General features: G+C 42.2%; 1 protein-coding gene across 1 annotated transcript in view; it reads right to left on the bottom strand.

The window, feature by feature from the left end:
* Positions 1 to 2,350: 2,350 nt before the first annotated feature.
* LOC149465858 (protein-glutamine gamma-glutamyltransferase 6-like) overlaps positions 2,351 to 15,143 on the bottom strand; it is a 31,857-nt gene continuing 19,064 nt past the window's right edge. Inside the window, exons 7-13 of the mRNA XM_089673461.1 lie at positions 12,324 to 12,456; positions 11,706 to 11,809; positions 9,539 to 9,781; positions 7,383 to 7,715; positions 5,411 to 5,568; positions 4,524 to 4,657; positions 2,351 to 2,546 (exon numbers count right to left, since the gene is read on the bottom strand). Of these exons, the coding sequence (XP_089529587.1) occupies positions 2,396 to 2,546; positions 4,524 to 4,657; positions 5,411 to 5,568; positions 7,383 to 7,715; positions 9,539 to 9,781; positions 11,706 to 11,809; positions 12,324 to 12,456 (1,256 nt within the window). The 3' untranslated portion in view covers positions 2,351 to 2,395. The remainder of the gene's footprint in view (positions 2,547 to 4,523; positions 4,658 to 5,410; positions 5,569 to 7,382; positions 7,716 to 9,538; positions 9,782 to 11,705; positions 11,810 to 12,323; positions 12,457 to 15,143) is intronic.

Below are 15,143 nucleotides of genomic sequence, written 5' to 3'. Positions count from 1 at the left end.
TTCTCTTCTGGGTCACAAGAGTGCACTTGTGCTCTTCTGTGATTCAGAATCAGCTGACAGCGACCTAAGCCCATTGTTGGCTGTCACTGAGCCACAATCTTCCTGAGCTGGAAATTGCCAAAGGAAGACCCACATCTACCAGGTCTGTTTCCTAGACACAGAACATGATGTAAACTCAGTCATAGCGAAATTGCCTTACAAAATCCAAGAAAATTTGTCAACAGCCTGTTCAGGGTATAGCGAGTTACTATACATCAAGTCACCTTTCCACTTTTTTCCCCATGTATCCTTGAGAACTCCTGTGTTTGCCATGTGATGTTTTGCATTTTATTTGTGCAACACCATAGCGCAACCCATTTATTTGAATGGGCTGCCTTGCATTCAATAAATGCACCTAAAGAAGCTTTGGGACCCCTATAGTCCTGCACAGGCAGGCAACGTACATTGTCCACATACTTGCATTCAGAGTTAGTAAAAAAACAGTCCTTGAGCTTGGTTTTATCAAGGGGTGTTAAACTTGGATGGGGTAAGGGATGCCCAATGGAATTGCAAACGGAGGACAAACACCTTAGCAACTACATACAAGTTTTTATACAGCAGAAACTCTTCTTGGAGAGCTCTGTAGCCTCCACTGGTGTACCACCACAGACCCCAGATAATCCTCTTCCTATCCAGCTGTCTGAGAAAATCCCTAAGCAAGGGAATTCAGTACCTGTCACTTTGAATGAATGTCTCCTTATACTGGACTATCAGGTTTCCTACAAGAGTGCTCTCTCTCTCTCAACTGGCCGAGGGGGTGTAGGACTACTTACTCAGTCTCAATCCTGCAGGCAGAATTGAGTAGGTAGCTACCTTCAGGCCTTTGGCTGGGCTGGGCTGGCCCCCCTCCTGGCTCCACAGGCGGTCCTCGCGCTGGGGGCTGGTGAGGCAGAGTGATACTTCTTTCCAGCACCCTGCTTGTACATAGGCCCCTTCCCACTGGCCCCCTTCCAGGCTCCTGTATATCAGTTTCCTCACATCTTCCATCCAAACTCTCCTGCTGCTAAGTAGGCTCAGTCACTCTTAAGGGCTATCCTGACCCCATGCCAAGCCTCCTGCTTGGGGATTGGCTAGAACCCCAAGTGCGCAGACTAGCCCCTCCTCACCCCTGCCCACTGAGGTATCAAGGAACTGATCTGCAGAGCCTCTCAGACCTGACCTAAATTTGACCCAGATGACTATTGCCCATTCTGCTTCTCAGCCTTCCTAACTAAATAATCAGCTAGCTCCCCCTAGCTAACTAGGAAGGTGCTACATAAATAATACATCATGTACACATGTAGTATCCCATGCACATCAGACGTAGCAGAAATAAGCTTATTTTTTGGAGGTGGGTCATAATATTGGCTAAATTTTAAAATATATTTTTTACTATTTTGGGACAGGTTTTTCACCAAAGGAAAGCTCAATGTGTCCTTGAAATAAGGTATAATTTGCCTGGATACACCAAGCAGTTGTAAAGACACAGTATGTACAGTATAACAAGCCAAAGTTGCGAAACTGTTCAGGCTTTCAGGTTTGTATTACCTTACAATGTTTTTTATTTTTACTGTGCTTTGTTGGCTTTAGAGTCACAAAGCCAAATGGAGCACATTTTTTAAAGCACACTGCTGTGCTTCTTTACTTGTCTCCTGGAATCTGTGTTGGATATGTTAGCAGGCCGGTCGTTTACTTCTTACATCGGTACATGCCTGTCATGGAGAAAAATGACAAAGTGGTGGGGTCTTTTTTCTTCTAACTACTTACGAGCAGCGACTAGGTTTATAATGTTCCTTGCTTTACGAAGCACGACTGTTTATATCTGGGAGTTTTCTGAGTTTCTGATCACACAGCAAAAATATCCCAATTTTTCTGTATTCTAAGAAGTATCTTAATGGACTTATGATAATTATCACCAGCCATGATCTGCCTATAATACATAGAGATGCAGAGGCCTAGTGACAAAAACCACCTTGCAATTTAATTTTAGCATTAATAAAATCACAGCCATCTTAAGCAAGCAACTCACATTCCCCGATAAAATTCGAACGAACATTTACATATCCAAAAAATATGTAACAGCAAGCAAAAAGTGACACTAGTACTACATGATAGTAATTTGTCAAGCTACAGTTTCCCTTTGCAAATTGGTTTGTTACAGCCTTTAGAACACACACACACACACACACACACACACACACACACACACACACACACACACACACACACACACACACACACACACCCCCCCCCCCCTCAACTCCAATCTAGAAAAGTTGGGTTTTAGGCCAGAGCTCTTGAAAATAAACTAGTCATTTAATTTGTGCAAAAATGAAACATTTTATTTGAGGAATATGAAGAATGTAGCTCTGGTAGGTTATGCAGTAGACACATTAATTGGAAATGTCCCCTTAATGTCCCTGAACTTCTTCGATGTAATGTCCACCAGGAGACATCTGGGGCCACTTCGGTAAGGGACGATGTGGAGATTGGTCACAGATTGCTGGTTTTGCTTCAGACAATGTATCCTGCAAATAAAAGCAGCAGCTTTGAGATGAGAATGATCAAATAAAGAACCCCTAAACCATGCCAAGACACCCTGAAGAGCTTGCTGTACCTACTAATAGCTCAACTGGGAGATTCCTGTACTGTGTTCTGACAGGGGGACTGCCTTTCCCTCCCTCCAGTACACACTAATCAATGCTGGTAGCCATTGGTTGAGAATGCTGATCAGATGACAGTTTTCCCAGCATGCCTGTTTGGCCAGCTTCCATCAGACATGGATGTGTATATGGGCTTCTACTGAACCACCTCATATTTGGCCCTCGTGTATGGAGCTTTAGCAGTACCATGCATTCACAACACACCATGAGGTGGATTTAACTCATTACAAATAAAGACAGTGATGCCCATAGCAACCAGTTAGTTTTTAAAACCTGTAAAATGCAAGAAGAACAAAAAAAACCCCACACTGCAGTTTACTAGTCCTTTGTGGTGGCTATTTTTTTCCCCAGGTAGTGCTATAGATATATAGAAGGATGATCTGTTTTACTCTGGATGCCAGTCTTTGTAAATTTTTAAAAGCATTTTAATACCATGCTTTTTGAATTTACAATCATACAAGTGCACTGATTTTAATCACTTTAAATCTTTTATGGTATTTCACCATTGGGAGTTTGCCTTTTCCTGGACACAGCTGTATGATACTAATCTGAGACTGATCACGGTATCCATGGTCAACAGAAAGGAGGCAGTCTCATGGCTATATGCCAAAGCTTAACGAGACAACATTTTGATCTTCGGGGTTAAGGGCAAGCTGCTGTCCTTCAGAATCTGTGGCACAAGGTGATGTTTAAAAGTGAGACTTTCATCTGCCACCAAGAAGGTTTTCCAAACTCTTAATGTACTTTATTACAGTGTATTTTGCATATTGTATACCCATTTATGAAAATAAACTTTGTTATAGGCAGGGGCTGACTGACCATTTTAGGTACTCGGGCAAGGCCCAAGGGCCCGGGGTTAGAAGGGGGCAACATGAGATGCTCCTGGTACCTTTCATAGGCTTTTTGGGTGTGGTTTGAGTGTGGGTGAGGACAGAGGGGCCCCATGATTTCCTATTGCCCAGGGGCCCCATGAGTGGTCAGTCTGCCCCTGGTTATAGGAAGAGTATTTTCATCTTAGCAAAATTAGCCTCCATCCACAAAAAAAACAAAAAAAAACAAAAAACAAAAACAAAACAAAAAAACACACTTTTAGAAGCCAACTTCTACCGGCAGAATCGACAGTGAAATTTTACCAATAGTTTCACTTTATTTTTTTCCCCTCTGAGTAAAATTTAAACACACACACACACACTGCAGTTTCAAGTGCTAATCAGCATAGACCAGTAACTACCACACCACGCCATTTTTTTGTTTTCTGTTATTTTGAAAGTGTAAATGATGGAAATGAAATCTAACTTTTGTTGACATATTATAAGAATGTCTAATCTGTAATTTGATGCCTTTTGGAGATTTTTCCATCTTTCCTTGGCTTCTTTATGCACATTAATACAAATTTTTAGCTGGGGTGCCCAAACTTTCGATCCCCACTGTATATATATATTATGGGCCAAAATTCACAGTGGAATTGCACCAAAGTAGTACAGGAACCTTCAAAAACTAGCTGTATCGAGTTGCATTACTGTGAACAGACTTTGAAAACAATGTCTAAAGTCACATTTAAAATTGCACTAGCGTGAATCAAGCCTTAGTGCTTGAGATGGAGTGTGGCTGAGCAATTGGTCAATATAGTGTATTAGATTACACAGCTACATTTAAAAACATTGTATAAAAAACAGGAACGTTGAGAAGGTACAGAAACTAAGTATGCTAGTCACAGAAATGGTTATATAGATATTGTGCCATTTGGCTATATATTGCCCACAGCAAAATGTTTTAGGGTATGAGGAAGAATCTTCCCTTTCTCTAGTCTTTGCATTAGCTCTTCAGTATATTCACACTTACTCAATATGGATTGGCTCTTTAACCAGCCCACTGCCTTCCACTGTCATAACAATGTTTTCAATGTCCTGGGAAATTGGATTGGTGAACAAAATCTCTATATGGATAACCTGATTTACACACGCTTGACTTGCTGCCTGTAAAAGAGAAAAAAAAAAAAAGTCAGTCTTCTTGCCAAACCATGGATAAAAACATTATTCCACCCAAAACTGATCTTGTTTCTAGGTCTAATGTACTGGGCCATGTTAGCTCATTGCTTTTATTTCTATAGGAATCGGAGAGATCCATTCCTGCATGGTCCAGCCCTTGGGGTTTGGATTCCCCCACCTTGGAAAAATCCCACTCATCCAGATTAAGTCTTGAAGATATATAAACAAAAATCCAACAGGGAGAGAGTGTAGGGTCTAAAGTAGGTGTACAGATTAGCCAATTCAAGGGCCTATGGAGATAAAAACATTAAAAAAGGCACTTTAACTTGCCATTAAAGTGCTACTAATCCCAGGACCCTGCAATTACTATATCTGGTCTCCCACAGTACACAGAAACGCAAATTTTAGTAAACTGCTAAATACCTTCTCAGCAGTATATAGTAGTCTTGTGACTTCTATAGGCTTTAACCAGTGTTCTGCTGGACACAGATAGGAACACACCATGTGCAGAGTGACTCCTAGAGCTCATTTTACCAGTAGATGGAGTGGTGACAGTACAAGGGGAGAATCAGAAGATCAGATCAAAACAGACCTTACACAAAGTGAAGTATTAAGCCCTTAGGTTCAACAAGCATGCTTTACTGCATATACAGACTGATTTTACGGTTGTGGGTTTAGTAACTAATTTACAACACACACTTTGGGTAGACTGACCCTTTAACGAGTTTTAAGTCATCATACCTTTATCATGATTGGTGGGGACCTCAGCTTCATCACTGAATCCACTAGTAGTTTACCTCCTCTCTCGTCTTCACACAGCGCAATAGCTTTGATCATATTATCTGTAGTTATTGCATCTTCATACTTCGCATATGGTATTGTAAAAGGTATTTTTTTCTCTACAACAGAACATAAAATGGATCAGGTTCAATGCATTCTACTGACGATAAGATACCTGGGAGAGCAGATTATGTTCATGCACAAAAAAAAAAAAAAATTCAAGATGGGAAAATCTGACAACTCCAGTAGCACAATTCCCCAACAGTCCCTTCCACCTTACAGATCATGGCCCTCTGTTAGTTCTCTGATCACCCAGAGTGAGTGAATTCAGCAGTCTCGGCTATTTACCTACAGGCATCCAAATATTCCTAATGTTCAATACACATACAGTATGTCTTCCTATGAGATTTGTTGACATGAATAGTGGGATTACAGGGTCTCTAAAACTAGACTAAACAGGAGTACAATGATCATACACCCTAATAACTCAATCTCTAACTTAAAAAAATTAAATTGAAACCCACAAAACAAAAAAACTAAAGCATTTAAAATAGCAGTACTTTTGTACTTTAATTTAGAAGCTCCCATCACCACGTAATGGTTCCAAATACACAGCTGACTACATATAAAATGGCAGTTTTACCTGCTGAAATATTTTCTCATTCCAGCCAGTCCCAAGACTTATACAGCCTTATGAGATGGCACAGTCAGCCTAGAGACTGAAGTTCTCTACTGCTGAAGAGCAACACAGCTAGGTCACCGGTCTGACTGCAACCTGTGATTGGTCAATGAAAGACCAACAGGAGCCTAATTAGGTTCTCATTTTGCTCTGCTGCTGTCAGCATATGCAAATAAGGGACATCTGATAGGCTGCTACTTCTGGTTTTGTTCTTTACCCCTCCCTGAACAAAATAAATACATAAATAAAATTATATGACCAGGGGCTCAGAAACTCTCATTTTTTAATGCAGTTTATGTAGATGTCAAAGTGGAACTCCACCCACTTGGTCATCAATTTTAATCCTTCTATTGCTAGCACTAGTAAATAGAGGTCTTCAGTTGCTTCCTAGTTTTCATGTCTAGGCAAAATTAGGTCAGACATCCCAGAAGTGTTCATGGGAGGAGGGGGTTTTGTCAGTTAAGCACACCCTCCTGCCAGCATGCCTGAGCTAAGGGGATAGGGATTTCATGAAGTGAATGCTACATGAATCATTTGCCCTTACTCAAGATGCCTACAGCCAGAAATGCAGAGGGGTGGTTTTCAAAGTGATTTCTCAGCAAAATAAAAAAAAAAAAAAAAAAAAACAGATGGATGGGCGAGTATGCTTTTAATATTAAAGGATTAGCCTTTTTTTTTGTGGGGTTCAGATGCAGGGAAGTGCCACTTAAGTGGTCTAGTCATTAAATAGACAAACTTGATGCTTATCCACCTGGAGTTCAGCTTAAGCAAACTTATGCTTGGAGACATTGATGACCTAGTACTGACCTCTAAAAAATGAGATTCTTGGGCATCATGCAAATCCAAATCACATCCACAACTTTCATAGTCACTTACATGGAACACAAAATTATAAAAAAGTGTGACTATCCTCAGACTTCACTTTCTGGACATTTGTTGCTGGCAGGAACTTTGTGTTGAAGCCAGAGAATTAGCATGACTGCCAGGAAAGTAGTACAAATTCAGAGGCATATTTCTGACCTCCCTGTGAAAGATGCCAAGCATAGGTTTTGCCTTTATGCAGGTGCATTTAGTCAAGTATTGCAGTAATAGTCAAAATCACTGCTAAAAAAGGGTCCACCTAAAACTTTCATTTTTCAGATAATAGTAAAAAGTTGGGAGAGCTGCCCCTTTAATAATAATAATAATAATAATAATAATAATAAAAAAAAACCCACCCACACACTTACAACCCATGAACCCATGTAAGCATACCTTCTTTAGGTTCCAGGATTACAGACTGGACTTTAGTTAGGATCTCCTTCACTGGGGCATTAGTATATACAATGGCTGTAATAGTCATCTTGAGTTGTAGACATATCTTGAGAGAACTTAGGCTTCTCAGTGTTAGTGTGAATGTGACGTCATGACCAACCTGGGGGTCACGGCTGTGTGTAAAAGCACCTTCAAAATCTGGTTTTGGCAACAGCTCCGGGTCATTGGCTGAGTTGGCCACAAGTGCAAAAATAGCAGCATCAGCATTGGTGGGGAGTGCAGAGTAACAGAGCGACCGGGCCTTCTTGAAAATCTCCCTCTCCTTCTGGCTTCCTGAAAACAGAATTTTATATTTAGTGATGGCTTAAGTGCTAAAAATACTTGGCCTGCTTAGGACCCCCCCCCCCTTCTTTTTTAAAGCATGCTAGAAGCCAGTTTCACTACAGAAAGACTGACTTTGTAGTCTATGCTCTTTTAGGGACAGAAGAGTTAAAGCTTTGATTTGCTGACTTGTTCCTGGTCATTGTCATGCTGATCCAATAGCTTTAATACTTTTAGTGACAGACAGGCAGAGAACATTTGTAAGAGATAAACAGTAACCTCCATATGCATGCAGTTTACAGCCAAAAAGAAAAGGGGTTGGTTTTCTGTGGCGATGGGTTATAGCCCCTGCTGGATTTTTGCCTTTTAGTGTAAGCTCTGCTATATAAATATTTTAGTCACACTTAATAGGTTTATTCTGCTTATTTTTCTCCCTCAACAGGAGAAATTAAATGTTAAAGTGGTGAGAAAAACATGTCATATTTGTCTGCTCTGTGGAATGGTTTTACACAGAGCAGCCCTGATCCTCTTGGGTCCCCTGCTGGTGCTCCTGGGTCCTCCCCTTTGACCAGTACCCCCAGAAGCAAGCCCCCTGCCAAGGGGGCACTAATGCGTCCAAGAGAGCTGCAGATCAGCCCTGCACCCTCATTGGCTCACTAGCTGTGATTGACAGCAGTGGGAGCAAATTGCTACTGCCACAGTCAGTGAGAAGAGCGAGTTACAGGACAGCCAAGGCTCCTCTGCACATCACTTGAGCAATAGGGGCGGCACGCACAATATACACCTTCAGCCTTTAGTTGCTTTAAAATGAACCACTTCTCCATTACATAACTTATTTTAGACTCCGTGATAAAATGGCCTTGATAGGTGGACGAGGGTCTGGATTGGGTGTTCCTAGACAGACTGCATTTACATACAGACCATGCTAGGCAACACCCACGTATTATGCTGTGCCTCCTTGATTGAAACCCAAGGAAAAGAGGAGGGCCAGAGACTGTATGGCTATGGAAGGCAAGCTGTAGATTAGGTTGGGAGGTTTTCTAACCAGGCTGTATTTAAGGCCAAAACCAAGTTTTGGATTTAGTGTGACAGATTAGAGATTGGAGGGCCAGATGGCATAAAAATAAAATCTTTCCCTACAAAATAAAGGTTTTAGCTGGCCATATACTTTAATCTAGCCTACCTTTCATGGCGAATCCTATACATCTTCACATTAGTCATTACAATGACTATATAATTATTGAGATATCATTTGCAGAGTGCATTGCTTTCAGAGATTTGGCCAAAAGGAAAGAATTGCATTGCAAGAAGTGGGCCATAATCTCAACTGGTTCAGCAGGAACCGACCAAGATTTTAACCATTTTGTGGGCAGCCTGAATGTACCCAAATTAAAAAACCCAACCTGCCAGATTTACTTGCAATCATCGCTAATGGCTATCACAGCCACTAACAGTAATTACTGTTCTCCCACCAGGGCTGGCCTTCCTCCCGCTAGAACACAATGGCTCGGCAGGAGGGATTCTTCTGTCACTGTTTATTCCATTGTTGCAGGAAAGTTTGCACAGTCTATGGCCTGCCTTGGCAGTAAAGCACAGCCATTGTTAGCACTGTAAAGCCACAGAGCCTGTGTATGCAATGAGCAAAACAAGGATTCTCACCCAAGCCCATTATTACAAACTATACATCACACACACACGTGCGCTTTCAAACAAGCACTGGTAGTAGAGCTCATGGAAAAAGCTGCATGTCCACCAGGTGCATTCCAACTGCTTGGAGGGTAGGGGCACAATCCTACTTTAATATATGGTGCCATTAAAAATACAGCTGACTGTACCTTCAGTATACTTATAGTTGTCCGTTATGTCAGTACGTTCATTTGAACCGACCGCCTTGGTGCTGATAAATTTTCCAACGCCACTAGTTTGTGTGCGTATTCTTCTTCTTCTCACGTCATCATAAACCATCCAGTCTACTATGTCACCATTTACTTCACAAAACGTAAAAGGAGCATCATACTTCTTGTCAACATCACCTTCCTTAATAGCATTCACAGAACACGGTCCCAAGTGGTATGAACCTAAATAGAAATAAAAACCACACACACACACACACACACACACACACACACACACACACACACACACACACACACAGTGGATAAGAATTTGACCAGCAACTCCAGTCAACCCAAACTGGTTATATGGTTCAGAATATCCAATGACAATCCCCAGCGTTAAATGGACTGGTAATAGGTGTCCTTTCTTCTTGGAGCTCGAGTCAGATTCAGGACATTCTAGGGTCTGTCACTTCAGACTTCAATTAGGGTCTAAGGACAGCTACCTCAAGAGGATGCAGTTAATTCATAAGACCATGTCACCAACAGAAGGCCTGCTTTGCCCATTGTTTAAATGGAGGACACTCATAATGGGTGCAAGATGAATGCTTTACAGCAGTGTCCGAGATGAAGAGGGATGCAAGCGCTCCAAATAACCTTTGTACCTCCCCAATTTAAAGCTGCATCTTATATTAACTAAATGTAGCACTGCCCCCATAGGAGGTGCTGGATAGGATGTGTGCTCTGTTTTACTTCAAACCTTAAAGAACCTTCACCTCAGACACCAGGTTGAGTGTACAAAATATCACACGAATTCAGGGAAATACTTTGTACTCAGTAGTGCTATAATCAAAGAAAACAGGCACCAAACCAGGTAGTAAAGGCAAACTTAACATTGTCACCTAATATGGTTTCAACTAGGCAACCATAAAAATGGATTAACAAATGGTAACACTGTTAGTCACTTTTGTATACTAAAATTGTAAGGACATTTGGCACCCAGCTCAGCATATACAGTAGCAAGCCCAGCTCAAGTTCAGCAGTGAGCAGTATTAAAGTTTAAATCTACTGAGTGCAGGAACTATATTGTCAGGGCACATTTAAGTTGGCGATGCTAGTCCTAGGCAGCCTTTTGAGATGTTCTGCTGGCCATCATTGGGGTCTATTAAATAGCACTGGTGACCAACAGTTCTAGTTAACTTGCAGGCAGTATAGGTACCGTATAGTATCAGCACAGGTGCAAGGTAGATGTGGTGCAGATACAGTAAAAGGTTTGGTATAATTGTATTTATTACAGGCACTTCTATAGTGCCATCAATTTATGCAGCACTTTATATATTGTACATTCACATCAGTCCCTAACCCTCAAGGGGTGTACAATCTGCAGTACAAGTGCAGTCTAGGCTTGGAATAAGTGCAGTATAGTGCGCAGTATGGATCGGATACATTTGGTGTCCTGCCTTCAGTGGCTTGGTCCCTGCTGCTGTGACCCCCCCCCCCTCCCAGGCTCTCCAAAAACCTGGTGATTAGGAGTGGAAAGTGCAAGTGGATGATCCAGTCTCCCTGTAGCAGCAGTGCAGTACCAGAGACAGCAAGAGACTCATTGTCAAAAAGGCTATAACCCTTCCTCACTACCAAAGATGTCGCTTTGAGATTTATATTTAGGACAGGAAGTGAGACAATCTTCCCAAAAAGTTAAAATAGTTTTAAAACCTGGACATTTACATTAGATTAATGTATTCCCTACATTAAGATGTGGAGGTGGGGGGGGGGGGGGGGGGGAGAAATGTATATCTCCACATATATCCAAAGTGATTGCATCACCCAACCCCACATACAACCCAGCCCTGTCGCACTTTGCTCATGTGCAGCAGCTCTATTCATAGGCAGCAGCATGAGCCATTGGCACCAGCTGCTGTCAAACAAATCCTGTTAGAGAGCTCAGGATCAAGCCCACAGGTGTGCCCCTATAGAAAGTGGCCTGCTATGGGGGCACACAAAAGGGTTTAAGAGAACCAGTGGGGGACCCAAGAAGGTTCAGGGTTGCTCTGTGCAAAACCACTTTAAAATTTGAAAGTTTAAGGGTTGGAGCCTTTTTTTAAACACCTAAAGTAGCATGTCCCCCCAATTCGTTCATGATGGAAAAACTATGCATGGTTTCCCCCACCTTCACTTTTCTCTTGCGGAGTTGAATCCACAACTTGCCATCCATCATATCTGGATCCAAGATCTTTTCTGACAAACCAACCTTCAACCCACACATGGAAGTTCCTATTAAAAAGGAAATTTATAAAAACAGTTACAGGCTTACAAAATTTTATGCATTTAACATATTTGTGTTAGCCATGTACACCAGCTATTTACAAAAGCTTGCTTTTATTCTTTCACTGTCCAAAGTGGGGATCTGTAAAAGCCAACCATACACTGATCAAAATGCAACAGTTCCCTGCTGAATTTCAGTGTGTGTGGAGAAGGTATGCAACTTTCAGGACTGGATAGAAAGATCAAATCCTTTAGGTAGAGCAGCTCACTGACCTGTAATTCAGTGTATTTATCCATTTGCCTGGAGTTCAACTTTAAATTATACACAGTAATGGTGTGAAGGACATTTTTTGTCTCTTCCTGATACAACTACACCACCTTAAATGTGATCCTGAACAAGTTTAAATCAGGTGCACGTAGCTAAGGAAATTGCTCTCGGTATATAAACTAACCAACAGAATTAGTTTGAATACTATGGTACACCGTGTAATAACAGGCATAGTATAAAAAGAGCCCATCTTACCATACACGGTCAGCTGAATCCATAACATGGTTGCCATATTCAAAGTATCGATCTATAGTGAGATTTCCATCAGCGTCATGAGCAGAAGCAAAATTTGTGATTACACGGGCAGGGATTCCAAGGCATCTGAGCACTAGGAGAAATGTTAGTAGGAAGTTTAGCAATTCTTCAAAACAGACAGCACTTTAAGCCCTGGTTCACAACAATGCAATTTGACAGTTCAAAGAGGGAGAAATTTATATTTATAAGAGGTGCACATGTGTGGGTGGCCAACCCCCATATCATGGTGATCTCCGCACCCCACGAGCACATTCAGTGCCAGTTGGTGGGCACCGAACCTCACAGGGATTCCCTTCAACCTCTGGAGCAGACCAAGTGACCCAGAGCCCTCTTCCCATGCTAGGTCGTGTGGTGGGGAAGAGCCAAAGCAGATCCCAGCACCTGTGGCAGGCACGGGAGTCAAGATGGTGACTGGCTCTGATCCCGCAGCCTCCACTACCTCTGACAGCTGCTCTCCTCCCTCAGAGCTAAATCTGGCACTGCTGGAGCTGCATGCCGGGACAGGAACACAGTGGCCTCCTCTGCAGGGGTGAGTTACCATATCTCCCCCAATCTCCTCCAAGCCCTGCTGTTTCTCCTTCACAAGCCTCAGCCTGCTCACTAGGCCATGATTCTCAAGCCTCCTTCACTGAATAAAGCAGATGGCTGCTATATTTCTCAGCCAAAGCAGCGGTATGGAACCAGACCTTGATAGTCCTGAGACCTCTCCAAACACTTCCTCCAGCGACCCTTGTTAGTTTTGCTGCTCTGTTGCAAGAATTGGATAAGGCTACTACTAAATCGGCGTCGGATCCGAAACAAGATATTCAAGAATTGGGCCATGGTCTTGTTAGTATTGAGTCTAAAGTAGACGCGACAGTCCGTGTGTCCCAAAATTCCAATATGATTACAGAATCAACCGGATGAAGCTTAATCTTAAATTATAACATCTGGCACGGTTCTCTAGGTCATCAATTTCCATATTCGGGGGCTCCTGGCAGTCAGTCAAAAGAGCTCAATCCCTCATTCAATCCCCGAAAATCAATGATCTTCATACAGAGATTGATCACATTCATAGGGCACTGATGCGCGCGCCCCCCCCCCCCAGACCGGAAGGGCCTTCTAGGGATGTTATTGTCAAACCACATTCTTTCCGTGGTCAAGCAAGCGGTTAGGAAATATGGTAGAGAAAATCCAGACATATAACGTGCATGACTTACAAATAATTGCAGATGTTTCTCTGACCACCATCCAGAAACCGCTCTCTCTCAAGCCATTGCTTTTACACTTGGTACAATGGGATATTAGTTATCGGTGAGTGTATCCTTTCCAGCTTCAGTTTACCTACAACGGAAAACCTTATGTTCTCTACATTTTAAGAAGTTGAAAAAAATCCTGCTCCAATGGGGTACCATAGTCCTTCACCTCATTCTCTGTTGAGAGCTAACCCTCATCCTCTGCCGCTCTCACCACTATGGTCTGCTTCAACTTCCAGGAAGACGAAAATCACATCGAAAGACTACGATATATCTTTTTTCGACTTCAGGGTTTCAAAATGCTTTATTTTTGGGATGGCTTCTCCAACATTAGCTACCACCGTTAGACCTAAAAATATTTTTCTGAAGCTGCCTGTTTGTCCCAATGTGATCTTTATTCCTGCTGATATTTTGTTCTTGTGAGGTTCTGTTTTATTGATGTTTACATTATACTGGTTTTTATTTTTTTGTGTGAGGGGGTTGTCTATGGGCCCTCCCAGACTTTGAAGACTCTCTCCTGAGATTGTTCTGAGTAGACCCCTTCCCTTGCAGGGCTTTAGTCCTGGTTCATTATTTTGCTTTGGTTGCATTATAAAAAAGGTGTAATACCAGACAGTGTTTGACACGAGGGTTTGAATACTCCATGTCTTCCTCTTTTTTTCTGTTTTCTTTCCTCTCCTCTTTCTATCCGAGGGTCAGCTGTCACTGCTATTTGTCAATCCCAATTTCTCTCATGCTCTGGGGCTGGGTAACTCGCCAACTATAGTTGGCCATTTATTGATCATGTCTCCCCAAAGGTCTGACAGAGGGATTATCCGATTGCCCTCATGTCCAGGGGCTTGGCTCTTCTTACAAATATATTAAAGCCTTTAATTCATACAGCTCTTTAGGTGCAGATGTAGTAGCCGTTCAGGAGTTATTCCCCCCCCCCCCCCTTTTACCCCAAAGATTACCCTCTTATTTTGCTAATGCCATGGAGAAATAACAGCCCCCCCTCCCTTTGTCTTTTACTGAATCCAAAATTATTAAAGGATTGGGAGGGGGATGCCATCTTCTGGTGAAAGGTCACTTAGGAGAAAACCCTTTCCTAGTGTGCTATGCTCCAAATACCAATCAGGTGGAGTTTTCACTCACTGAGTTTTGGCATCAGAGTTTGGAGGGTGATATTATGACTGAAGACTAACTTAGCATTAGAGCAGCTGTTGATTGATCTTGTACCGTCATGCTTAAATCCCCTTCTAGACAGAGCCAAAAGTTTACTCAGCTTTTATTTCGCTATGATCTTGGTGATGCTTGGAGGGAAACTAATCCAACTTCCTGAGATTACTCCCATTTCCCTAGAGCTCATAATTGTTATTCCCGCATTGACCATATATTTCTCTATACTAGCTCACTCTAGATTGGTTAAATTTGTCTCAACACCTTGGTCTGACCATGACCCAGTTCTTTTCAACGCTTTAGTCTTGGACACATGGGAAGACTGCTCCTCACTGGCACCTTAATGAATCCCTCTTAGGCAACGTCT

This window comes from Staurois parvus, unplaced genomic scaffold (assembly GCF_062004578.1).
Source record: "Staurois parvus isolate SC_StPar_1 unplaced genomic scaffold, SC_StPar_1.0 ptg000137l, whole genome shotgun sequence".
Taxonomy (NCBI): Eukaryota; Metazoa; Chordata; class Amphibia; order Anura; family Ranidae; genus Staurois; species Staurois parvus.
This window is presented reverse-complemented; position numbering and strand designations above follow the sequence as displayed.